Raw genomic sequence first — 27,778 nt, forward strand, 5'->3', positions numbered from 1 at the left:
AGTCCTAAAATGGATCACAGATGGAAAACAAGTTTGCAATTCTAAAGGGGTGGGGGTGGTTCACTTATCCAAACAGGGTATTTTACTGTTTTACCTTGAGTTTAGAAGAGAAAGATTAACTTGGATGTTGTGGGTTATGGTGTGTAAATAAAGCTGGGAAAAGGCTAAATGTATGTGTTTACATTTCAGGCTGTAAGGCAACAAAAGGTGAACATTTTGAAAGGGGGTGGTGACTTTCTATACCCACTGTAGGCTTCAGTTCAGACTAATCACAACCTTACAGTTGAATCAAGTCACAAAACGATCATGCCGAAGTTGTGTACCTCTCAATAAACCAGTGACTGTGTCAAATAGACTAATCACAACATAACAATAAGCAGATGTTTAATCGCAGAGCCGTCATTTCTATAGAAAAATAAAATGGTGCTTAAATAAGGTTTACAGTTGGTGTTAATCTCTTGGAATCTCTCAAATTCAAAATGATTATCATTTAATTCCAGGTCACAGATTATCAAGCATATGATTTAGTCAATGGTAATGAAATGACTCATTGCTACCATAACATATGAAATCACTGTCAGTAGGCATTATGCAATGTTGCCCAATCAACAACAAAAAATGTTAAGGTGGACAGATCATCCATACAATAATCTGTTAATACACAAGACTTGGTGCAAACAATCATTCAAACAGTAGATGGGAAATGTTTAACAATGCATATGAAACACATCTAGTAGGTTACATTTATTTATTCCCACTGTGGGAATAAATACAAACGATTCACTAGGACCCCCCCCCCCCCCCATTCCACTGTTCACCAATGACTTTTGATGTTATCGTCTGACACACTCAACTTTCTAGTAGTCACAGTCCACAACCCCTTATTCCAATCTCCTGATTGTACCTGTTTGTGAGGGTGTTTGCTTTCCGGGTAAGCTTAGACAGAACCGTGTGTAGTCCGGTCAAATGATAATGAAATTGTTTCTCCAAATCATCATCATCGGATTCTATTCTGGATATGTCCAACGCGGTCACCCCCATTTTTTCTTTCCGCCTGTCGTCGGCTTGTAGGACCCCCCATTCGATGTCATTCCTGATCGATTTTAACAGCACATAGTAATTGTACATGTCCCCGTCCTGGAAATAGGTGGTTGACCCATTGCTGGCGGTCCTAATCGGTGATATCGTTTTCACCTCTTCTTCCTCGTCTAGAGGCACGTCTCTTAGCAGACTAGGAACCATCACCGTCTGATCCATGTTATTTACGGCACCAATAAATCGGTTCATTGCATTGAACAATGAATTCTTTTGATTGTACGAATCCGAAATGTGCATCATTTTTGCGAAAAACCTGACCGCGTGCAGACAATCTAGTTTACCTCGCGTCACCGATGATAATGCAGTTTTACTCTTCTGTCAGTCTGAAATCAACCTTAGCAAGCTAACTAGCTAATGCTCTTTATCGGATTACAATTACAAATTTAGCTGCTGCAAAAGCTTACTCAGTCCGAGGAAACGTCCAGACTTCTCCAACGTCTTGCCTGCCTTGTGATAACTGTACTACCTAACGTTACTCACTAATTGACTAACAAGTGGCTTTTTTCTAAGGGCGTTCCCGGATCTGTCTCAGTCGAATGTTTTCCCCTCAGGCCAAAGTAACAGGATGCACGACCTGAAATAAGAGACACCATTCGGTTAGTTACTTCAAGTAACGTTATTTCAGTATCATTAGTTGCATAGTAGGCCTACCAGAAATTAAGAAATCGTCACACTGGCCAATAGATGCTTCCGTTCTCAACTCACTGAATTAACAGCTAACATTAGCTAGCCATATGTGGAGAATACATTTAGCTCAAGCAGTACAAACTCACCGTGATGTTATCGTCCCTGGTATTTTCCCGAATAACCACTTCACCTGTTAAACTTCTATGGAAGGCATAAAGTCTTAATTTGACAGCTTGTTGTGAGCAAAGCGACCGATAGCAGCTTGCTAGTTTAATAATAAATCCTCAGCACCAGCAGGAGGACGGTGAGATGCAGAGTGGCGTACTTGCGTCAGCCCACAAGCCGTAACTCCGTTTTCAGCCAATCACATTTTAGCCGGTCTCTCACCAACCCCGCTGATTTTCTGGCAAGTCAATTCCCGGTTAGAACGTTTACTTCCTTCAACAAAATCACCTATCTTTACCTTCCTTCCATACTTCCTCTTTTGGAGAGATTATGAAGGAAATAACATGTCACTTCAATACTGATGACTCAAATGTGTACTGTGACAAACTTGCTTTCACAGTTTTCGTAAAACCAGGGCTCGTGTACGTTTGAAATTGAGGGTCTCAAATGACATCCTTTCAAAGAAATACGGAGGCGAGGAAGGAATCATAATTCTGTCATTTGAGTTGTGGAATAGAGCAGGTTCATCTGAGGAAACTGGCGACGTGTTGAAACAGGAGTTTAATTCAGGCGGGGGTTGCGTCATACCTGCCCACAAAGTAGTAGGTGTACTAGTGACAATTTTAACCATGTATACACTATCAACATAGTAGTTAGTTGTTTATGCTGTATCAACAAAGTAGTTAGTTGTTTATGCTGTATCAACATAGTAGTTAGTTGTTTATGCTGTATCAACAAAGTAGTTAGTTGTTTATGCTGTATCAACATAGTATAGTTGCTGATGCTGTAACTAGATTCATGATCACGAATACTGATGTCCATTGTGTGAATTGTAAGTCGCTCTGGATAAGAGCGTCTGCTAAATGACTTAAATGTAAATGTAATGTAAATGAATACGTTACGTTCTAACAAACGGTAAGGATTTCATTTGATGTTGTTCTTGTTCGTAATTTTTTTTACAGTCAAGCACATAAGAATCCTATTAAATTACTCTAATTAAATTATTCTAATAGCTAATTCTATGGTCAAACCTGCCTCACGAACACCCTTTCTAGACGGGATCGCGAATACGTTTTTCATAGATGTGATAGTGACACCGTGGGGTAAAACATATTATTGCTACCTGTAAATTATATTGGATCTATCAGGGGCAGAATTAATTAATGATGATTAACTACCCACCTTATTATCAACAACAAAAAATACTCGGTTCTAGAAACAAAATAGTAAATATCTCACAACAGAAACTCACAACTGAAACGATGTAATGACCATTTTATTCATAGATTCAAGATCACAATTGTTCACAATATCAACATACATTTGTTGGCATGCTAGCTGGTGATGCATTTTAAAACGTTTTCTTTGTTTTTTATACAGTCTTATTTCATCTGTCCAATTTTGGATTGAGAGATAAATTGATCATGTACATTGGTTTTATACTGATCCCCCGAAAACACAGAGCAACTTCAGAATGCGTCAAAACCCCAAAACAAACAACAAAAACCTAAAAGAATCCTAGTAATTACAGAAATAGAATCTTGGAACCAGTTTTCTGTACTCACATGGCAATTGAATGAAACCAGTTACAGTGACCTCAGTGGTCTGCCCCACTCCATTCTACCCCCAGGCCCTCGCTAAAGCATAGTATTCCTACAGTCATTCCCACCTAAGTGGTTGCTGTCATATTACTGATTCTCCATTTAAGTAATACACAAAAGTGGCAAATCTTCAAAAAGTGGTATTTCATTTGATTGTTCCAAGCCAGAGCAATGACAGACCGAATCGAGCTAGAACTCCTCAAGTCCTGCCACTGAGAATGAATCTCTCTCTCTTTCTATCACTGGACAGACATTAATTCATCGTCTATTCCACAAATGACGTGGAAACAACGTTGATTCAACCAGTCTGTGCCCTGTTGGCTCTCTCTCTGTCTACCATTACCATATAGTGAGAAGCAAACGGCAACAACAAAAGACAGGAAGTAGAATAGTCTTCTCTCATCATCAGAAAGCAGTGCTGACTCATTGAAACTCTAGTTTGTGCAGCGATATGCGTCAGTCAGGGGGGACGGTGTTGGAACCGAATGTACTGGGGTGTGGCGGTGGAGAGAGAGAGAACTGGATGTGCTGGAGAACGGACAAGGATAGTCAAATAGAGTGGGATCTCAAGCAGAAGGTGAATGTGTAAAAACATTTGAACACCAAAACTGGGGTTTAAACCAGAAAAATGTCTGTGTCTCAGACTACTGTTATAGAAACACACATGACTAGTTAAGACTTTTAAGATGAAATATTACAACAACAAAACAACATTATGACTGATTATGACTGACAGACAGAAGGCACAGAGGAAGGAGTGGCAGAGATCACCAGGTACAGGACTGAATACAGAGGATCTAAACGCATCACAAATACACATCCACAGAGAGCAACTTGCACAAGGTCATTTAGAGTGATAGTCATTAGAAGCAGGATGTAGGTTTACTGTAGTCCGTGTAGCAGCAAAAAGCAGACTGTGTGTGTGTGTGTGTGTGTGTGTGTGTGTGTGTGTGTGTGTGTGTGTGTGTGTGTGTGTGTGTGTGTGTGTGTGTGTGTGTGTGTGTGTGTGTGTGTGTGTGTGTGTGTGTGTGTGTGTGTGTGTGTGTGTGTGTGTGTCAGTTAGAGAGACTCAGTCCCTTCTGAGTGAGCTCAAGTTTCTTTCAAAAACCTCATATTGGAAATTCTGATGGCATCTCTAAAATGATTTCCAGGAAATTTAGACTGGGGAAGATAGCTCCTCGTTCCACTGCTATGTTGCATCAAGGCAATTTCTTAGGAATATTGTCAACTTGTGTAAGTGAAGATTGGTAGTGTTTGAATTAGGCATCGCTGGATCAGAGCATATGGCTGAGGCAGGTGCTAATCGACAACCATTCATTTTAGAAGAATTAAGGTCTTGAAAGGTAACATTTTTAATTATGGCATGGTGGCATATTAAGGAATGTGTTCAAAGAGATGAAAGAGAGAAAACGAGAGTGATAAAGTAAGAAAGATAAGGAGTGGAAAAGTAAGAATGGAGTGTGCCAGCGTTTGGGTGTGTTCCTCCCCAGTTTCCAAGGTGTCGTGTACTCTCTCCTCCTGGTCTCCCTGGAAGGAAACAAGAACAAAGGTGCTGACAATCACAGAGAGACTCAACATGGTTGTGTGTGTACGTGTGTCTTTGCGCATGTGTGACTACATTCCCTGAAAACACAATCACCTCCACCCATAATCAGTGACAACGAGGGGATCCTCTCTTTTGGAACTTGTCATCTGAAGCTTTCGGAAGACAGATCTCCCTGAGAAGTCTCTGCAGGGCCGCCACACAGCCAGAGGGATAGCCATTTGTCTGCTGTAATGAGCGGAGCCTTTGGACTGTGATGTGTGTAAGAAGCCTAAATGCCACTCTCTCTCTCTGCACCTGTGGAACGCAGTCTGTCGGTTAACCCTCCCGGAGCCTCCCGTGCCAGGCTTCTGGTCTATTTAGAGCCCTGAGGCTTCTGAAGTGACGAAACAGCCAACCAGTGTCTGGTGGATAGGAGCCAGTAACAGTTTCTGTAAGATTCGAATTGACAATGACGCTCTGGTGAAGCTCGGCCATGCTAACCACTAGCAGGCTAAACCCTATGAGGCTAAATCCTATGAGGTTAAGCCAGTGTGTCATAGGGGGGAGAAGTGGGGGATTCTAACTCTTTAAGGCATAATCACGCCACACAGCCCTGCCAACACGGTATAAATCAGTGTTTAATTGCGAACCAAACAGTTTTATTTATAATCCACAGCAGCACAGTCGGGGACGGCCAATTAGAGGGGCCTGCTGGGAAGGTGTGAGCTAGCGATAACCACCTTGCATAGTGAGATCACGATTGTGTGTGTGTGTGTGTGTGTTTGACTGTGACTTGCAGGGGGCTGTAGGGGTTCCAGCCATGGAGGTCTGTGACACAACCCCTTATTACACTGGATGCATTGCACTTAGTCACAGAGACAAATAGCACTACACAAGAGTGTGTGTGTGTGTGTGTGTGTGTGTGTGTGTGTGTGTGTGTGTGTGTGTGTGTGTGTGTGTGTGTGTGTGTGTGTGTGTGTGTGTGTGTGTGTGTGTGTGTGTGTGTGTGTGTGTGTGTGTGTGTGTGTGTAGCACTCTGGTACCCTGCCGATAATGACCCATTTTGTATTCTACATGAGTCAAATGAAATGGAGTCCAATGGAGTCCATTCTTGTGTGATGGAAGCTCATTTGATATTGATGACGGTGGGTTTTCCTGTGTGCCAGATGTTGTTGTTGTGGGAGGAGACCAGGGGGAGGTGTTCGTTTTGGAAGTGGGCTGCTCATTGGATGGCTACATGGAGCAGGCCTTTGCTGAGAAGCTGCTTAAATACCAGCCCCTCGTGGCATGCTGGGACAGCCTGGGGTGGAGGTGCAAGCTGGTGGGGCTGATATTTGGGAGTCTCGGCCACGTACACAGGCTTGCAGTGCGTGGCCTCCAGATTGCAGGCCTGACAAAAACTAGGGCAAAGCAATTGGCTAGGTACTGCTCTGTTTCAGCTGTCGTGGGCAGCCTAGCTGTTTGGAGAAGGATGTGCTTTCTGTACCCTGGAGTGTCATGTATACAGGGACCTTTGACATGTTTGACATGTTTTGTCAATTTGATTGGTGGATTGAAATAAAGTATGTGTGTGTGTGTGTGTCAGACTCACCTGCACCTCACTGCTACACCATCTCATATTGGTTGGCAGTGATAAGCCTCGACAGACAGCATGCCAACAGCATACCAATTGACTGAAGAGAAAGAGAGAGAGAGTGAAAAAGAGAGAGTGGGAGAGAGTGAGCGATAATGGGGGAGAGAGAGAGAGTGAGCGATAATGGGGGAGAGAGAGAGAGTGAGCGATAATGGGGGAGAGAGAGAGTGGAGAGAGAAAAAGAGAGGGGGGTGGTGATGAAAATGAGTCAGTTCCAACAGCACATAATAAATCATCTCTCTTAAAGGTCCTGTCTTCCCTCCACCCTCCCCCTCTTCCCTTCACCCTCCCCCTCCACCCTCCGCCTCTTCCCTCCACCCTCCCCCTCTTCCCTTCACCCTCCCCCTCCACCCTCCGCCTCTTCCCTCCACCCTCTCCCTCTTCCCTCCACCCTTCCCCTCTTCCCTCCATCTTCCCCCTCTTCTCTCCACCCTCTCCCTCTTCCCTCCACCCTCCCCCTCCACCCTTCCCCTCTTCCCTCCATCTTCCCCCTCTTCTCTCCACCCTCTCCCTCTTCCCTCCACCCTCCCCCTCCACCCTTCCCCTCTTCCCTCCATCTTCCCCCTCTTCTCTCCACCCTCTCCCTCTTCCCTCCACCCTCCCCCTCCACCCTCCGCCTCTTCCCTCCACCCTCTCCCTCTTCCCTCCACCCTCTCCCTCTTCTCTCCACCCTCTTCCCTCCACCCTCCCCCTCTTCCCTCCACCCTCCACCCTCCCCCTCCACCCTCCGCCTCTTCCCTCCACCCTTCCCCTCTTCCCTCCACCCTCCCCCTCCACCCTCCGCCTCTTCCCTCCACCCTCCGCCTCTTCCCTCCACCCTCTCCCTCTTCCCTCCATCCTCATTGCCGGGGGATGGAGGGCCAAGGAGGGATCAGGGAAGGAGGAGAGGAGGGATCAGGGAAGGAAGAGAGGAGGGATAGGGATAAGATACATTAAAGGGGTGGCTGCTCCTCTAAGAGGTGTCATTGATCTCTCTCTGCCACCCCTCCTTCTCCCCTCACCGCTTCCCTCCATAACGTTTACGGTGCAATTAATGGGCTCGGGACTGCAGAAGAGCAGGCCGTCGCAGGTCACAGTGTCCACGGAGACACACACACACACACACACTCTCACTCTCTCTACCTACCTCCTCCAGGCCCATTAAGGGTAATGGAGGGGGTCGCTGTGACGACGAGCGGCGCTGTGGGGCTAATCGAGCATGTCAGCCTGAGCAGGAGGTAACGACCACACTCGCGCAGAGTAGAGAGAGAGAGAGAGGAGAGAGCGAAGGAGGGAGAGGAGAAATGGAGAGAGAAGAGGAGAAATGAGGAGAGAGAGGAGAAATGGAGAGAGAAGAGGAATGGAGAGAGAGTGTGCGTGTGTCTATGCATATGTGGAAAAGCGAGAGGGATGGAGAGTGTGTGTGTGTGCTGTTGTACTCTGGTCTGCATAATAGTTCCCGAGGCGCGCCTGAATGGTATGTGTGTGATGGAACAGGCTCTGAGTGGCGGACTAGCTGATTGGGTCTGAAGGAGCAGCGGTGAACATCGCCCCAGCCGTGTGTAATCATTAATAACCTGCACTGGGCGCACGCTCACACACACACACACACACACACACACACACACACACACACACACACACACACACACACACACACACACACACACACACACACACACACACACACACACACACACACACACACACACACACACACACACACACACACACACACACACACACACACAGAAGGAGAGTGGAAGAACAACTGACCCATACTGTTACTTACTTGTGAGACAGCTATTCCAAATGTCACTCCAGCAATGATCCCCATGTTAGTCTCAATGAAGTCAGTCACCAGCTCATAACAGCCCTGTAGAAGACAAGACAAGTGAGTGTGTTTGTCAGTGTGTACGGTGTGTGTCTGTCTGTCCATGTGTGTGTCTGACCTGCTGGTGGACCTTGCTGGGGGCTATGGTGACATTGTGCAGGTCAGAAGCGTTACAGTCAGAGATGCTGGCACAGCAGCTGGGTGGGATGCCGTTGTTAGGGAACCAGATACTGGACAACCAGCTGGTGTAGTTCAACACACCACAGCATTTCAACTGGAGGGAGAGAGGGGGATGGAGAGGGAGGGGAGAGAGAGAGAGAGAGAGGGAGAGAGAGAGAGAGAGAGAGAGAGAGAGAGAGAGAGAGAGAGAGAGAGAGAGAGAGAGAGAGAGAGAGAGAGAGAGAGATTTATCACAGTCCGTTTTTAATCAAAATCCTAATTTGGCTGTCAAAATGACCGTCACTCACACTGCGCTGCACATTGTCCACAGCCAGGCTCCTCTCGTCCTGGGAATTGTAGTTCTTCACTGCCTCACTGAAGGTCCTCTGGAAGGTTCCCTTTATCTGGGAACACAAACACAAAGTTCTTGTTGTGTTCATAGCTTCTCCTGTTGTGAACAGATGGACACTCTGACTGATGAATTCTTCCCACTGGGCACACACTGGTTGAATCAACATTGTTTCCACGTCAGTTCAACATAATTACTTTGAACTAACGTGGAATAGACGTTGAATTGACATCTGTGCCCTGTGGGTGGGTACTAATGATCCTGTGGGTGAGTGCCAGAGGCAGGTATGGCAGAGCCACCTACCTCATGACGAAAGACAAAGCCGGAGATGCCAGCCACGAGCTCTGCCAGGAAGATCAGGGACAGGAACATGGCATACTGCAGAGAGAGGGCACACAGGGCGCCACAAACCGGACACTGAGTTACTGTGTATATTTTGCAGACTTTCTCACCCTTTGCTCACGATAAGACTCTCGAAACACTGCAAGGAACATTGAATGACAGTAGGAAAGGAAGACATTTTTAGAAGGAAAGGAATCAAAAACGAAACGAAACAAACCCACTGGGCACACACTGGTTGAATTCCACGTCATTTCAATGATATTACTTTGAACAAATGTGGAACAGATGTTGAATTCTGTTTCTTCCCCAGTGGGAAGAAATATACAAATTTCAGTTACTCGGATGACAACTTCTCCTAGGTCTCACCAGCTTCTCCTAGCTCTCCCCAACTCCTCTAGCTCTCACCAACTTCTCGTAGCTCTCATCAACTTCTCCTAGCTCTCACCAGCTTCTCCTGGCTCTCACCAACTTATCCTAGCTCTCACCAACTTCTCCTAGCTGTCATAATATTCTCCTAGCTCTCATCAACTTCTCCGAGCTCTAATCAACTTCTCCTAGCTCTCCCCAACTTCTCCCAGCTCTCAACAACTTCTCGTAGCTCTCATCAACTTCTCCTAGCTCTCATCAACTTCTCCTAGCTCTCACCAACTTCTCCTAGCTCTGATATTATCCTAGCTCTCATCAACTTCTCCAACTTCTCCTAGCTCTCATCAACTTCTCCTAGCTCTCCCCAACTTCTCCCAGCTCTCACCAACTTCCCCTAGCTCTCATCAACTTCTCCTAGCTCTCATCAACTTCTCCTAGCTCTCACCAACTTCATCTAGCTCTCACCAACTTCTCCTAGCTCTCACCAACTTCTCCTAGCTCTCACCAGCTTGAGCATCCATGGGCTCCCGCGGCAGGTAGCGAAGCATCCAAACAGTCCGAACACGATGATGCATGTTCCGGTGCCGATGAGAACATAAGGAGCGTTGGTGGAGCTGTCAGCGATGATAGATATGTACGCACCCAGCATAAACTTTCCCCATAGTCCCACAGCCAAGAGGATCGCCCCCGTGATCTGGACAGAGAGAAAGAGAGAGGGGCGAGAGAAGGTGAAAGAGCATTAGAGCCCTGTCACTAAAAAGTCATCAAGGGCATCACTGGAGGTTTCAGACCCATAGAGATGATCGGTGGCACAACTGTAACACAAACATCACAGCTTCATGCTAAATGACACGTTCATATGATATGAAATGTCAGTGGTCTGTTTAAGCAGTCGCCCATAAAACCAGTCAATTTCTCTGTGTAATAAACCATTGGTTACACTGTAAATGATACACTGCCGATCTACTATAATGCTGTTAGTGGCACTGGAGATAGCTCTTTGCTGCCACCCAATGAAAGAAACTGAATCCTCACTGCATGGCTCATGAGACAGAAAAGAAAGCGAGATATTTTATAGGCTCCTTTTTCTGGTTAAAAATAACTAATACTTACTAAGTAGACCAGACCCAGCTGCTGTCAAGTTTTCAAGATATTTCACTTTCAAAATACATATCGTGAAAACTTAAATGCCGACAAGCAAAACATTGTGGGACAATGTCAACAATGGGTCAATGAAACAAATACCAATTCCATTAAGTAGATGGGAACTGTGAACATTTGTTTCAATGGAAAACAGCCTTTATGGGGTATCTTGATTTTTCCACCATCTTTGGCCCTACTCATGAATGATGACTGGTTCCTGACCATGTGTCGTGACCAGGAAAAACTCCATCTTCTCCTAGGTGAAAAACTAGGTGAAAAAACATTTTTCTTCATAGAAGGTCACTGGAACTTACGCCACAGATTAGGATAATTAATGTAGCGGGTTAGGAGACTAAGGTTAAGGTTAGGAAATGGGTTAGGTTTAGCGAAAATGCTCTCCTAACCTACTATGAAAATCACTTTGTATCGAAGTGGCGTGAAAAGAGTGACTGAGTGAATGCAGACATTCCAAAAGCCCACCCAACACCAGCATGCATTAGTCGCTGTAGACTGAACACTTTGCTCTCTCTGTGAAATAAACACTAGATGACTAATAGGAGACGCTGTCTTGAAGCATCCGCACCTCCATCTTGGCTCTAACCCTGGGTTATGATGCATTTTGTCAGTGCATTATACAAAACCATCTTCCCATTCTTTTATGTTGTTATATTTGTGTGTTTCTTCTGGTGCTTATTATGTGCACCCAATGATGTATATAAACCCTGGATTGTGATTTCTATGTATTGGCCATTGAGAGACTTTGAAGCAACCTGTCGGCCATATTGGCACTCCCCAGTAGGACCAGTCCTCCATAGGAATAAATGTGATGCTACTATACTTCAGTTAAATGTTTCAAGAACATGCATTTAAGTCTTTTTTTGTTGACAGTAACATTAGTAATAAAACAAATTATACTTTAAGGAAAATGTTTTCATATATTGTTATTTTATGTTTAGCTCACATAATATAATAGTATGCATTCATGTGTCTGTAACATAATAAACGAGGCAAAAACAAATGTACACATTAATACATGCATTTCTATTGCTTCGAAAATGTGTTTTACAACAGTGAGGAATGCCAACACAGCGCCCCCTATCAGTCATCTAGTGTATAAATAAATAATTGTGTGCACCAGACTATTCTGTGTAGAGCCCTCTAGTAGTGTGTTCTTGAACCAGCAGATGGTGCTGTGGTTATTGGTAAAGCCTGGAATTTGGTATTTGGTATTTTATTAGGATCCCCATTAGCTGTTGCAAAAGCAGCAGAAACTCTTCCTGGGGTCCAACACACAACATGAAACATAATACAGAATGACATAATACAGAACATCATTAGACGAGAACAGCTGAAGGAATACAGCAGTGGCACGTCCACCTGTCCAGAGGAGAAGATGCCATTCCCTTTGATGAGGAAAAAAATCATACAAACTGTTCTGAACAGTGAGAGATTGTGGGTCTAGAAAGGTAGGCTACTACTGGTACTATCTAACCTCAACATGTACCTGGTAAATGATATATATATATTTTTTAACCTGGCAAGTCAGTTAAGAACAAATTCTTATTTACAATGACGGCCTACCCAGGCCAAACCCTAACAACGCTGGGCCAATTGTGCACCGTCCTATGGGACTCCCAATCACAGCCCATGGTGATACAGTCTGGAATTGAACCAGGGTCTGTAGTGACACCTCTAGCACTGAGCTGCAGGCCTTAGACGGCTGCACCACTCGGGAGCCCCACATATACACATACACAAAAAATATGACAGATGAATCTCCTCCTCCATATCATTACATTCATGTGGAGTGAAAAGTGGGTTAATGTATTCACTTTGGGGATTTGTGGTCCTTGTTCAAAGCAGGGGTTCCACTCAAGGACTGGGTTCTCCATGGAGTTCCTCTCTCTATCTCTCCATTATTATTAATATATAGATATTTTAGTCATTAATTAATATATGTGTGGTAGGGAAGATCAGGAATCAGGATTACATCTAAAATGACAATAACTGGAGTTCCTTTCTTTGTAAAAACCAGTTAGCATTTCGCAGGGTTGGGTCAAGGTTTTCTTCATTGTTAAGGCGGCTAGTCGTCCCTTACTAGCATAGCTATGACATCACTGAAGAAACTATCACCCCTGCCCTCAACCATAACTAAATATGCTTATCTTATCTCACCTTATAGCTTGTAGCCTCTGGTAGAAGCTCACTCCTTCCTTACACAAGCCAGAAGGCGTTGGCTCAGCTGGTGTGAGATGTGAACGCAGTATCATAATACTCTTTGCCCACCAGTGCTCTGCCATAAATATCAACCTATTCAAAATGTTCTTTAACCAGGCAAGACAGTTAAGAACAAATTATTATTTTCAATGACAGCCTAGGAACAGTGGGTTAACTGCCTTGTTCAGAAAAAGGTTACCTAACCACTGATACAGGGTCAGATATTTTGTCATTCTCCTGATGGTTAAGCTTAGGATAGGAGTTGGAGAGATCTGATCCTAGATCTGTGGTAAAGGGCAACATCTACCTCGAGCAGTGGCACCGTGTCTACGTCCTAAATGGCACCCTATTCCCTACATAGTGCACTTCCCATAGGGCTTTGGTCAAAAGTAGTGCACTATATAGGGAATAGGGTGTCATTTGGGAAGTGTCACCTCCCTGTAGCCACCATGGGAAATGTTGTTGTGATTCTGAGCATGTCTGGCGCTGGCCGTGCGACGGAGGCCCGCTGACACATACAGAGCAGCCTGCCTGCCCCCTCCCGGTCTGCCGTTCTCCCTCCCTCCCTGGCTCCATCCCTCCCTGTCTACTTGCCTGCCTCCCTCCCTCCCTGTCTGTCTCCCTCCCTTTCTGTCTGCCTGATTACCCAAGAACACAGCATGAGAAGGAACAGCAACACTCTGACAGATGGAGTGAGTCAGATACAGACACAGACAGAGAGAGAGAGAGAGAGAGAGAGAGAGAGAGAGAGAGAGAGAGAGAGAGAGAGAGAGAGAGAGAGAGAGAGAGAGAGAGAGAGAGAGAGAGAGAGATGGGGAGAGAGAGAGTGAGATGGGGAGAGAGAGTGAGATGGGGAGATGGGGTAGAGAGAGAGAGAGTGAGATGGGGGAGAGAGAGAGTGAGATGGGGGAGAGAGTGAGATGGGGAGATGGGGTAGAGAGAGAGAGAGAGTGAGATGGGGGAGAGAGAGAGAGTGAGATGGGGAGATGGGGGAGAGCGAGTGAGATGGGGAGAGAGAGAGAGAGAGAGAGAGAGAGAGAGAGAGAGAGAGAGAGAGAGAGAGACAGAGACAGAGACAGAGACAGAGATGGAGAGAAAGGTAGAGTGAGAAACAAAGCACGAAAGAGAGGAAGACAAAGGGAGGGAAGAGAGAGTGTATTTAGTGTGAGATAGAAGAGAGAGAGAGAGAGAGAGATTAAAGAGAGCGAGAGATGAGTCACTGTCTGACATGTAGCATGACACTTAGACAGCGCTGTAGAACACATCTGAGAGATAGCATATGAGTGAGTTATCGCTGTCCCCATCTCAAATCAAATCAAAATCAAATCAAATGTATTTGTCACATACACATGGTTAGCAGATGTTAATGCGAGTGTAGCTAAATGCTTGTGCTTCTAGTTCCGAACATGCAGTAATATCAACAAGTAATATAACCTAACAATTTCACAACAACTACCTTATACACACAAGTGTAAAGGAAAGAATACGAATATGTACATAAAAATATATGAACGAGTGATACCCGAACAGCATAGGCAATATGCAATAGATGGTATAGAGTACAGTATATACATATGAGATGAGTAATGTAGGGTATGAAAACATTATATAAAGTGGCATTGTTTAAAGTAGCTAGTGATACTTTTAATTACATCAAGATCGCAAGATGCAGTAGATGGTTTAGCGTACAGTATATACATATGAGATGAGAAATGTAGGGTATGTAAGCATTATATAAAGTGGCTAGTGATAAATTGATAACATCAATTTTTCCATTATTAAAGTGGCTAAAGTTAGTCACTTGTTGGCAGTAGCCACTCAATGTTAGTGATGGCTGTTTAACAGTCTGATGGCCTTGAGATAGAAGCTGTTTTTCAGTCTCTCGCTCCCGCTTTGATGCACCTGTACTGACTTCGTCTTCTGGATGATAGCGGGGTGAACAGGCAGTGGCTCGGGTGGTTGTTGTCCTTGATGATCTTTTTGGCCTTCCTGTGACATCGGGTGGTGTAGGTGTCCTGGAGGGCAGGTAGTTTGCACCCGGTGATGCATTGTGCAGACCTCACTACCCTCTGGAGAGCCTTACGGTTGTGGGTGGAGCAGCTGCCATACCAGACGGTGATATAGCCCGACAGGATGCTCTCGATTGTGCATGCCGAATTTCTTCAGCCTCCTGAGGTTGAAGAGGTGCTGCTGCGCCTTCATCACCACGCTGTCTGTGTGGGTGGACCAATTCAGTTTGTCCGTGATGTGTACGCCAAGGAACTTAAAACTTTCCACCCTCTCCACTACTGTCCTGTCAATGTAATATAATAATAATAATATATGCCATTTAGCAGACGCTTTTATCCAAAGCGACTTACAGTCATGTGTGCATACATTCTACGTATGGGTGGTCCTGGGGATCGAACCCACTACCCTGGCGTTACAAGCACCATGCTCTACCAACTGAGCTACACAGGACCACATCAGATAGATCTACAGTCAGACAGACAGAACATCAGATAGATCTACAGTCAGACAGACACAACATCAGATAGATCTACAGTCAGACAGACAGAACATCAGATAGATCTACAGTCAGACAGACAGAACATCAGATAGACAGAACATTAGATAGATAGAACATCAGATAGATCTACAGTCAGACAGACAGAACATCAGATAGATCTACAGTCAGATAGAACATCAGATAGATCTAGATAGATAGATCTAATGTAGATAGGGAGCTGCTCCCTCTGCTGTTTCCTGATGTCTACGATAATCTCCTTTGTTTTGTTGACATTGAGTGTGAGGTTTATTTTCCTGACACCACACTCCGAGGGCCCTCACCTCCTCCCTGTAGGCCGTCTCGTCGTTGTTTGTAATCAAGCCTACCACTGTAGTGTCGTCTGCAAACCTGATGATTGAGTTGGAGGCGTGCATGGCCACGCAGTCGTGGGTGAACAGGGAGTACAGGAGAGGGCTGAGAACGCACCCTTGTGGGGTCCCCGTGTTGAGGATCCTGCAGGTTTTGGTAGCGGGCTGTGGCAGTGGCACTGTATTGTCCTCAAAGTCTGTCTGGGAGCAAGGCATTGTGGTCCGTGACGGGGCTGCTTTTATTTTGTAGTCCATGATTGACTGTAGACCCTGCCACATACCTCTCGTGTCTGAGCCGTTGAATTGCGACTCCACTTTGTCTCTATACTGACGCTTAGCTTGTTTGATTGCCTTGCAGAGGGAATAGCTACACTATTTGTATTCGGTCATGTTTCCTGTCACCTTGCCCTGATTAAAAGCAGTGGTTCGCACTTTCAATTTTGCGCGAATGCTGCCATCAAACCACGGTTTCTGGTTTGGGAATGTTTTAATAGACGCTGTGGGTACAACATCACCGATGCACTTGCTAATAAACTCGCTCACCGAATCAGCGTATTCGTCAATGTTGTTGTTCGACGTTATGCGGAACATATCCCAGTCCACGTGATCGAAGCAAACTTGAAGCATGGAATCCGATTGATCGGACCAGTGTTGAAGAGACCTGAGTGCGGGTGCTTCCTGTTTTAGTTTCTGTCTATAGGCTGGAAGCAACAAAATGGAGTCGTGGTCAGCTTTTCCGAAGGGAGGGCAGGGGAGGGCCTTATATGCATTGCGGAAGTTAGAATAACAGTGATCTACTGTTTTGCCAGCCCTGGTAGCACAATCAATATGCTGATAGAATTTGGGGAGCCTTGTTTTCAGATTAACCTTGTTAAAATCCCCAGCTACAATAAATGCAGCCTCAGGATATGTGGTTTCCAGTTTACATAGAGTTGAATGAAGTTCTTTCAGGGTCATCGATGTGTCCGCTTGGGGGGGAATATATGCGGCTATGATTATGATGGAAGAGAATTCTCTTGGTAGATAATGCAGTCGGCATTTAATTGTGAGGAATTCTAAGTCAGGTGAACAAAAGGACTAGAGTTCCTGTATGTTGTTATGATTACACCACGTCTCATTAATCATAAGTCATACACCCCCGCCCCTCTTCTTACCAGAGAGATGCTTGTTTCTGTCGGCGCGATGCGTGAAGAAACCAGCTGGCTGTACCAACTCAGATAGCGTGTCTCGAGTGAGCCATGTTTCCGTGAAACAAAGAACGTTACAGTCTCTTATGCCTCTCTGGAAGGCAACTCTTGCTCGGATTTTGTCTACCTTGTTGCCAAGAGACTGGACATTGGCGAGTAGTATGCTCGGGAGCGGTGCGCAATGTGCCCGTCTACAGAGCCTGACCAGAAGACCGCTCCGTCTGCCCCTTCTACTGCATCTTTGTTTTGGGTCGCCGGCTGGGAACCGATCCATTGTCCTGTATGGTAGGCCAAACAGAGGATCCGCTTCGGGAAAGTCGTCTTCCTGGTAGTAATGTTGGTGAGTTGACGTTGCTCTTATATCCAATAGTTCCTCCCGACTGTATGTAATAAAACTGGGGTAGCATTGTAAGAAATAACACATAAAAAAAATAAAAAAATACTGCATAGTTTCCTAGGAACGCGAAGCGAGGCGGCCATCTCTGTCGGCGCCGAAAGTGTTGCCCATCCACCATCCCTTTTCTAGTAATGTCTGGGAGCAGCGGTAGGTTCATTTCCCTGTAATGTACCGTTCCCCAGTCCCCAGTTTCCTCTCCTCTAACGTGTTCATGTCTTATTCAACGTGACACTATGAATGATTCATGGAGCCATCTGCTGTAGCAAGCGAGGGGCTTCCCTCCTCTACCTGCTCCATCAGCAGGGGGTACCATCCTAGGCAGGAGGGATTAAGGGGAGAGGGGGTGTGTGTGTGTGGGTGTGTGTGTGTGTGTGTGTGTGTGTGTGTGTGTGTGTGTGTGTGTGTGTGTGTGTGTGTGTGTGTGTGTGTGTGTGTGTGTGTGTGTGTGTGTGTGTGTGTGTGTGTGTGTGTGTGTGTGTGTGTGTGTGTGTGTGTGTGTGTGTGTGTGCGCGTGAGGGGACTGACAAAAAGAGCACCGGCTAACATGAAGCAGAGGCCCTGTGGGGTGTGTTGCAGTCGGCGACCATATTGGCCTCAGTTAACTCAGCAGGGCTATGTGATTAAGTATTTATGTGTACTATATATTATCTCAGCTGTGACGTTACACCACAGTCATGAGACATGGTTTCAACCCTTTATTACCAGTTACACTGCACGTGTTTCGGTTACAGTAGAAATAAATTCTACATCTGAAACACAAATGTATACACGATCCTAGATGATGAAGTCCCTTTACAATGTGATGTACTGTATGTAGCCTATGCTGATTTTGAGTGAACTAGGGCTTCCAGAGTTGGAATAGGTAAGTCAGCCATTTTACCTATAAACACTGAAGTTCCCAGTCTGTTAAAGTGAGCCACTTTTATCAGAGTCCGTCGCGGATGGTGCACAGGAGCAAGTTTCATTTCAACACCAGATTGGAGGCTTCACACAGCCTTGACAGAGGTAATGGAATTCGTCAGCTATGACAATTTTCCCTCCGGACATTTTCCTCATCCGTCTATCGCTGCAGCTGCCAGCCTCGCAGAAATACAAAATGAGGTTTGTGAAGATAGTGGTACAACCACATGCTGTTTTTTACTGCCGATGGGTTTGAGGTAATATTTCTTGGCAAGCTACCAGCACCCGTATGCAGTCCCAATACATCTGGTTGATAGCAAACCATTTGTGGCTGTTAATTAATATACAGAACAAGAAAGGAACTAGAAATAAGAGCACCATGACAACTACTCAGACTTTGAAAAAGGTCCATCCTGATGGGTAGATTCATGTTGTTTTCTGTGACAACGGAGTAAGGCAGACGCCAGGACAGCATGGGGTCACCACTGTCACCACTCAGAGGATTAGGATGAACAGTTGGGGATTTTATGTCATGACGTTGTTCCAAGCAGAGTTGCCACTGAAGGTTGAGCTCTAAATGTTTTTTGATGTCAGGATTGCTCATATCCAGAGACACTTGATGTAGATTAAATGTAATGTAGCGGCCTAGTTGGCTGAGCTAGCTTGAAAAGATCCACAACTCACCCCAAACTTTTCTAGACAGGACTAGACTTCCAAGAACTGAGGTGGCACGATATGTACTCTAGTGTGATTTCACTTCCACATCTCATAGTGTGATACGTAGAGGTGTCAGAATCCTGTCCTGGAGCTGAGGTATTGAGCCGACAGCAACAACTGTTCAACCTGTTTTGATTGTCTTACTTATTGCTCTCTTCTAGCACTCTCCTGACTCTCCTCAACATAGTGGCTCAGTGATACCAAGAACATCCACAGAAAAACACTAACAGAAAGAGATTTGTCGCCAAACAATAATGAATAATTGATTAGATTTAAAGAGCTTTTCCAGATGCTCAGACTAGACGCTTCACATTGAGTAAGAGTAAACACACATAATCCACCACCACTGGGCAGGGACTGTGATTGGAGGTGCCTCTATGTATAAATGAGAAGGCTGGGGCCGAGGGCTGGGGCCGAGGGCTGCCGAGGGCTGCCGAGGGCTGCCGAGGGCTGCTGCCGAGGGCTGCCGAGGGCTGCTGCCGAGGGCTGGGGCCGAGGGCTGCCGAGGGTTGCCGAGGGCTGCCGAGGGCTGCCGAGGGCTGAGGCCGAGCCCTGACTAATGGTCTGACCATCTGCCCTGGCAGGTGCACTGACGCTCATGCAAACATGAAGAACCTTTGAGGTAGAGCTTTAGCTTCCGTAGAAATACAGTAAGGGGAACATGATGAAGAGACACACATGCAAGGCATTTAGGTAGGAGACCCTCTTGGATCATTATTATTCTGTATCTGAAAGCCAAACAAGGCACTTGTGTTTGCTTTGGTGTTGCATCAACAGGAATTGCTGCTCTGTTTTGCTCTGTTCTGTTCTGCTCTGTTCTGTTCTGCTCTGTTCAGCCCTGTTCTGTTCAGCTCTGTTTTGCTCTGTTCTGTTTTGCTCTGTTCTGTTTTGCTCTGTTCAGCCCTGTTCTGTTCAGCCCTGTTCTGTTCAGCCCTGCTCTGTTCTGTTCTGTTCAGCTCTGTTGTGCTTTGTTCTGTTCTTTTCTGCTCTTCTCTGTTTGGTTCTGCTCTGTTTCTTTGGATCCTGATGTTCCTGGAGCAGGGAATCAGGGGGAGCCACACCCCTATGTTCCCTATAGGATTCCAGCCACTCACAGCAGGACTACAGTCACACTCCATCCTCCCCTAGGAGCCAGCTAAACAACACTGAGCCACTTCCTGACAGATTAAACACAGCACATTAATGATGCCTGGAGGAAACCACCAACAACAACAGAACAGACACCTTTTAACAAGCCGCTCATCTGGTTCACACCCTCATCCAGCCTTTTTCCTTGAAAAACAACACGGCTACAATCAAACCAGACAGACAAAAGAAGCTGTGGGAGATACAGGGACTCAGTGTGTCCCCAGAACAGTCGCTCACTGGATGGCAGAGCGGGAGAATTGGCAGGGAGGGTGATGTAGAAATGAAAAGAGCACTTTAGATTTCAAAGGGGAAGCGCACCCCTCCTTCTCCCCTTAGCAGAGACATGATCAAAGGTACTGTTGTTCTATGGGCGCTCAAAGCCAGGCTCTTATCGTTGAATCTTGTTCAAATAAAATGTTTTTTTGTTGTTGTTATTTATTTGTTTACTTTAGGATGGGGGGGGGGGGGGGGGGATTGAAGGGGGGGCTAGAATTAGGGTGAAAATGAAACCCCAATCTGAATTCTGTTACAGAAATCTTGACATCTGTGTTTTATTGAAACTCCAATGTGGTGTTCAAGAAATGTTATGTTGCAAAACTGACAGCCCACACGAAGAAATACTTACTATGGATTTCTGTAGTATACTGTAGAATACTATACACACACTGTAGTATCCCTCAATCATGTGTAGTACTTACTATAGAATTGTATAGTACACTGTAGAATACTATAGTTAATACTACAGTATTATCCCCCAAAAAACACAATGTCCGCAAAAACACAACAGTCCGTAAAAACACAACAGTTTTTTAACTATAGTAACAGTACAGTTTTAATTTGCATATAACTTGCCTATTCCTGTCATGTTTTGTCATTAATTATCATGTCTTGTCCCTGTGCTTCCCCTTCTATTCGTTTCCCTCTGCTGGTCTTATTAGGTTCTTTCCCTCTTTCTATCCCTCTCTCTCCCCCTCCCTCTCTCACTCTCTCGCTCTCTCTTCTCTCTATCGTTCCGTTCCTGCTCCCAGCTGTTCCTATTCCCCTAATCATCATTTAGTCTTCCCACACCTGTTCCCGATCCTTTTCCCTGATTAGAGTCCCTATTTCTCTCCTTGTTTTCCGTACCTGCCCTGTCGGATCCTCATCTATAATTCACCGTGCTGTGTCTATGTTTTGCCCTGTCGTGTCGTGTTTCCCTCAGATGCTGCGTGGTGAGCAGGTGTCTGAGTCTGCTAGGTTCAAGTGCCTTCCCGAGGCAACCTGCAGTTCTCGATCAAGTCTCCTGTCCGTTCTCGTCTTTATGAGTAGTATTATGCTTTTTGTTTTGTAAAGTTTCTTACTGGATTAAACTCTGTTTTCGCCAAGTCGCTTTTGGGTCCTCATTCACCTGCATGACAGAAGGATCCGACCGAGGAATGGACCCAGCGACTACAGACGCTCGTAACACTGCCGTCGAGATCCAAGGAGCCATGCTCGGCAGACACGAGCAGGAATTGTCTGCTGCTCGCCATGCCGTGGAGAACCTGGCCGCTCAGGTTTCCGACCTCTCTGGACAGTTCCAGAGTCTTCGTCTCGTGCCACCTGTTACTTCCTGGCCTGCCGAGCCTCCAGAACCTAGGGTTAATAACCCACCTTGCTACTCCGGGCAGCCCACTGAGTGCCGCTCCTTTCTCACCCAGTGTGAGATTGTGTTCTCTCTCCAACCCAACACATACTCTAGAGAGAGCTCGGGTTGCTTACGTCATTTCACTCCTTACTGGCCGGGCCCGAGAGTGGGGCACAGCTATCTGGGAGGCAAGGGCTGATTGTTCTAACAATTACCAGAACTTTAAAGAGGAGATGATTCGGGTTTTTGACCGTTCAGTTTTGGTGGGGAGGCTTCTAGGGCCCTGGCTTCCCTATGCCAAGGTGATCGATCCATAACGGATTACTCTATAGAGTTTCGTACTCTTGCTGCCTCTAGTGACTGGAACGAGCCGGCGCTGCTCGCTCGTTTTCTGGAGGGACTCCACACAGTGGTCAAAGATGAGATTCTCTCTCGGGAGGTTCCTTCCAGTGTGGACTCTTTGATTGCTCTCGCCATCCGCATAGAACGACGGGTAGATCTTCGTCACCAGGCTCATGGAAGAGAGCTCGCATCAACGGTGTTTCCCTGCTCCGCATCGCAACCATCTCCCTCCTCTGGCTCTGAGACTGAGCCCATGCAGCTGGGAGGGATTCGCATCTCGACTAAGGAGAGGGAACGGAGGATCACCAACCGCCTGTGCCTCTATTGCGGATTTGATGGACATTTTGTTAATTCATGTCCAGTAAGAGGCCAGAGCCCATCAGTAAGCGGAGGGCTACTGGTGAGCGCTACTACTCAGGTCTCTTCATCTAGATCCTGTACTACTATGTCGGTCCATCTACGCTGGACCGGTTCGGGTGCTACATGCAGTGCCTTGATTGACTCTGGGGCTGAGGGTTGTTTCATGGACGAAGCATGGGTTCGGAAACATAACATTCCTTTCAGACAGTTAGACAAGCCTACGCCCATGTTTGCCTTAGATGGTAGTCATCTTCCCAGTATCAGATTTGAGACACTACCTTTAACTCTCACAGTATCTGGTAACCACAGTGAGACTATTTCTTTTTTGATTTTTCGTTCACCTTTCACACCTGTTGTTTTGGGTCATCCCTGGCTAGTATGTCATAATCCTTCTATTAATTGGTCTTGTAATTCTATCCTATCCTGGAACGTATCTTGTCATGTGAAGTGCTTAATGTCTGCCATCCCTCCCATTTCTTCTGTCCCCACTTCTCAGGAGGAACCTGGCGATTTGACAGGAGTGCCGGAGGAATATCATGATCTGCGCACGGTCTTCAGTCGGTCCCGAGCCAACTCCCTTCCTCCTCACCGGTCGTATGATTGTAGTATTGATCTCCTTCCGGGGACCACTCCTCCTCGGGGTAGACTATACTCTCTGTCGGCTCCCGAACGTAAGGCTCTCGAGGATTATTTATCTGTGTCTCTTGACGCCGGTACCATAGTGCCTTCTTCCTCTCCGGCCGGGGCGGGGTTCTTTTTGTTAAGAAGAAGGACGGTACTCTGCGCCCCTGCGTGGATTATCGAGGGCTGAATGACATAACGGTTAAGAATCGTTATCCGCTTCCCCTTATGTCATCAGCCTTCGAGATTCTGCAGGGAGCCAGGTGCTTTACTAAGTTGGACCTTCGTAACGCTTACCATCTCGTGCGCATCAGAGAGGGGGACGAGTGGAAAACGGCGTTTAACACTCCGTTAGGGCATTTTGAGTACCGGGTTCTGCCGTTTGGTCTCGCCAATGCGCCAGCTGTTTTTCAGGCATTAGTTAATGATGTTCTGAGAGACATGCTGAACATCTTTGTTTTTGTCTATCTTGACGATATCCTGATTTTTTCACCGTCACTCGAGATTCATGTTCAGCACATTCGACGTGTTCTACAGCGCCTTTTAGAGAATTGTCTCTACGTAAAGGCTGAGAAGTGCTCTTTTCATGTCTCCTCCGTTACTTTTCTCGGTTCCGTTATTTCCGCTGAAGGCATTCAGATGGATTCCGCTAAGGTCCAAGCTGTCAGTGATTGGCCCGTTCCAAGGTCACGTGTCGAGTTGCAGCGCTTTTTAGGTTTCGCTAATTTCTATCGGCGTTTCATTCGTAATTTCGGTCAAGTTGCTGCCCCTCTCACAGCTCTTACTTCTGTCAAGACGTGTTTTAAGTGGTCCGGTTCCGCCCAGGGAGCTTTTGATCTTCTAAAAGAACGTTTTACGTCCGCTCCTATCCTCGTTACTCCTGACGTCACTAGACAATTCATTGTCGAGGTTGACGCTTCAGAGGTAGGCGTGGGAGCCATTCTATCCCAGCGCTTCCAGTCTGACGATAAGGTTCATCCTTGCGCTTATTTTTCTCATCGCCTGTCGCCATCTGAGCGCAACTATGATGTGGGTAACCGTGAACTGCTCGCCATCCGCTTAGCCCTAGGCGAATGGCGACAGTGGTTGGAGGGGGCGACCGTTCCTTTTGTCGTTTGGACAGACCATAAGAACCTTGAGTAGATCCGTTCTGCCAAACGACTTAATGCCCGTCAAGCTCGTTGGGCGTTGTTTTTCGCTCGTTTCGAGTTTGTGATTTCTTACCGTCCGGGTAGCAAGAACACCAAGCCTGATGCCTTATCCCGTCTGTTTAGTTCTTCTGTGGCTTCTACTGATCCCGAGGGATTCTTCCTTATGGGCGTGTTGTCGGGTTGACAGTCTGGGGAATTGAAAGACAGGTTAAGCAAGCACTCACGCACACTGCGTCGCCGCGCGCTTGTCCTAGTAACCTCCTTTTCGTTCCTGTTTCCACTCGTCTGGCTGTTCTTCAGTGGGCTCACTCTGCCAAGTTAGCTGGTCATCCCGGTGTTCGAGGCACTCTTGCGTCTATTCGCCAGCGCTTTTGGTGGCCGACTCAGGAGCGTGACACGCGCCGTTTCGTGGCTGCTTGTTCGGACTGCGCGCAGACTAAGTCGGGTAACTCTCCTCCTGCCGGTCGTCTCAGACCGCTCCCCATTCCTTCTCGACCATGGTCTCACATCGCCCTAGACTTCATTACCGGTCTGCCTTTGTCTGCGGGGAAGACTGTGATTCTTACGGTTGTCGATAGGTTCTCTAAGGCGGCACATTTCATTCCCCTCGCTAAACTTCCTTCCGCTAAGGAGACGGCACAAATCATTATCGAGAATGTGTTCAGAATTCATGGCCTCCCGTTAGACGCCGTTTCAGACAGAGGCCCGCAATTCACGTCACAGTTTTGGAGGGAGTTCTGTCGTTTGATTGGTGCGTCCGTCAGTCTCTCTTCCGGGTTTCATCCCCAGTCTAACGGTCAAGCAGAGAGGGCCAATCAGACGATTGGTCGCATACTACGCAGCCTTTCTTTCAGAAACCCTGCGTCTTGGGCAGAACAGCTCACCTGGGCAGAATACGCTCACAACTCGCTTCCTTCGTCTTCTACCGGGTTATCTCCGTTTCAGAGTAGTCTGGGTTACCAGCCTCCTCTGTTCTCATCCCAGCTTGCCGAGTCCAGCGTTCCCTCCGCTCAAGCGTTTGTCCAACGTTGTGAGCGCACCTGGAGGAGGGTGAGGTCTGCACTTTGCCGCTACAGGGCACAGACTGTGAGAGCCGCCAATAAACGCAGGATTAAGAGTCCAAGGTATTGTTGCGGCCAGAGAGTGTGGCTTTCCACTCGCAACCTTCCTCTTACGACAGCTTCTCGTAAGTTGACTCCGCGGTTCATTGGTCCGTTCCGTGTCTCCCAGGTCGTCAATCCTGTCGCTGTGCGACTGCTTCTTCCGCGACATCTTCGTCGCGTCCATCCTGTCTTCCATGTCTCCTGTGTCAAGCCCTTTCTTCGCACCCCGTTCGTCTTCCCTCCCCCCTCCCGTCCTTGTCGAGAGCGCACCTATTTACAAGGTACATAAGATCATGGACATGCGTTCTCGGGGACGGGGTCACCAATACTTAGTGGATTGGGAGGGTTACGGTCCTGAGGAGAGGAGTTGGGTTCCGTCTCGGGACGTGCTGGACCGTTCACTCATTGATGATTTCCTCCGTTGCCGCCAGGATTCCTCCTCGAGTGCGCCAGGAGGCGCTCGGTGAGTGGGGGTACTGTCATGTTTTGTCATTAATTATCATGTCTTGTCCCTGTGCTTCCCCTTCTATTCGTTTCCCTCTGCTGGTCTTATTAGGTTCTTTCCCTCTTTCTATCCTCTCTCTCCCCCTCCCTCTCTCACTCTCTCGCTCTCTCTTCTCTCTATCGTTCCGTTCCTGCTCCCAGCTGTTCCTATTCCCCTAATCATCATTTAGTCTTCCCACACCTGTTCCCGATCCTTTTCCCTGATTAGAGTCCCTATTTCTCTCCTTGTTTTCCGTACCTGCCCTGTCGGATCCTCATCTATAATTCACCGTGCTGTGTCTATGTTTTGCCCTGTCGTGTCGTGTTTCCCTCAGATGCTGCGTGGTGAGCAGGTGTCTGAGTCTGCTAGGTTCAAGTGCCTTCCCGAGGCAACCTGCAGTTCTCGATCAAGTCTCCTGTCTGTTCTCGTCTTTACGAGTAGTATTATGCTTTTTGTTTTGTAAAGTTTCTTACTGGATTAAACTCTGTTTTCGCCAAGTCGCTTTTGGGTCCTCATTCACCTGCATGACAATTCCCCTCCCCCATATCCCAATTTGTGCCAGCCATAAGTGAGAAACCTACATGCCAAGTACAGTATAGACCATATATTGTATTATAGAAAAGAACTGAAGCTCTCAACTATCCTTTCAGACTCCAGTCCTACCTACCTACAGGTTATGGAAAATGAGCTATTTGTCCAGCAGGATAATAAAAAATAATAAAATAAAAACACTGTAGTAAATACTACAGTAATGACTACAAAAACACTATAGTAAATACTACAGTAATGACTACAAAAACACTATAGTAAATACTACAGTAATGTCTACAAAAACACTATAGTAAATACTACAGTAATGTCTACAAAAACACTATAGTAAATACTACAGTAATGTCTACAAAAACACTATAGTAAATACTACAGTAATGTCTACAAAAACACTATAGTAAATACTACAGTAATGTCTACAAAACACTATAGTAAATACTACAGTAATGACTACAAAAACACTATAGTAAATGCTACAGTAATGTCTACAAAAACACTATAGTAAATACTACAGTAATGACTACAAAAACACTATAGTAAATACTACAGTAATGACTACAAAAACACTATAGTGAATACTACAGTAATGTCTACAAAAACACTATAGTAAATACTACAGTAATGTCTACAAAACACTATAGTAAATACTACAGTAATGACTACAAAAACACTATAGTAAATGCTACAGTAATGTCTACAAAAACACTATAGTAAATACTACAGTAATGACTACAAAAACACTATAGTAAATACTACAGTAATGACTACAAAAACACTATAGTGAATACTACAGTAATGTCTACAAAAACACTATAGCAAATACTACAGTAATGTCTACAAAAACACTATAGTAAATACTACAGCAATGTTTGCAAAGACACTACAGTAATTAATTTGTGCGTGCGTGACAGCATGGATCAGAAAGTTTGATTTTGCTTGATGGCAGCCCTAACAGTATTACAATGATTGCTTTGTTGCGGGCCATTAAATTCACTTAGTCTGTGTAGTGAGTGGTCAATAACATTCACCTCTGAAATACAAATATTCTCCTCCAGAGAACTTTGGTGTTTCTAGAGTGAATCTGTGTTTCTAATGTAACCAACTGGAACTACAACAATGATAGAACTCCAAGATGACTCTGTAATGCATGTTGATGGGGGTCAATGACAGAATTCTACACATCATTGGAGGTAACGAACACAGACAAAGAAGACAAGACGGGAAGTGTTGTGCTCGTCAAGGTGGATAATGACATCCTAAAATTGTCCTTAAAGTGACAGCCATATTGTGCATCCTTGGCTGAGCACACCATAGGCTTCCTTCTCGGCACTACTCTTCA

General features: G+C 46.0%; 2 protein-coding genes across 2 annotated transcripts in view; both read right to left on the reverse strand.

Annotated features, from left to right (window-relative positions):
* Window positions 1–367: 367 nt before the first annotated feature.
* LOC124021676 (mid1-interacting protein 1-B-like) lies at window positions 368–2,114 on the reverse strand. The gene is made up of 2 exons (XM_046336785.1): window positions 1,872–2,114; window positions 368–1,672 (listed from the first exon to the last, which is right to left on the reverse strand). Exon 2 carries the CDS (start codon window positions 1,336–1,338, stop codon window positions 865–867), a length of 474 nt encoding a protein of 157 aa, XP_046192741.1. The 5' UTR covers window positions 1,339–1,672; window positions 1,872–2,114; the 3' UTR covers window positions 368–864.
* A 1,034-nt stretch (window positions 2,115–3,148) lies between these two features.
* Window positions 3,149–27,778, reverse strand: part of LOC124021678 (tetraspanin-7-like) — a 45,907-nt gene continuing 21,277 nt past the window's right edge. The window contains exons 2-8 of the mRNA XM_046336787.1: window positions 10,184–10,372; window positions 9,274–9,348; window positions 8,930–9,025; window positions 8,581–8,736; window positions 8,421–8,504; window positions 6,608–6,689; window positions 3,149–5,018 (exon numbers count right to left, since the gene is read on the reverse strand). Coding sequence (XP_046192743.1) covers window positions 6,621–6,689; window positions 8,421–8,504; window positions 8,581–8,736; window positions 8,930–9,025; window positions 9,274–9,348; window positions 10,184–10,372 — 669 coding nt within the window. The 3' untranslated portion in view covers window positions 3,149–5,018; window positions 6,608–6,620. The remainder of the gene's footprint in view (window positions 5,019–6,607; window positions 6,690–8,420; window positions 8,505–8,580; window positions 8,737–8,929; window positions 9,026–9,273; window positions 9,349–10,183; window positions 10,373–27,778) is intronic.

The sequence above is a fragment of the Oncorhynchus gorbuscha genome, unplaced genomic scaffold (assembly GCF_021184085.1).
Source record: "Oncorhynchus gorbuscha isolate QuinsamMale2020 ecotype Even-year unplaced genomic scaffold, OgorEven_v1.0 Un_scaffold_1157, whole genome shotgun sequence".
NCBI classification, from domain to species: Eukaryota; Metazoa; Chordata; class Actinopteri; order Salmoniformes; family Salmonidae; genus Oncorhynchus; species Oncorhynchus gorbuscha.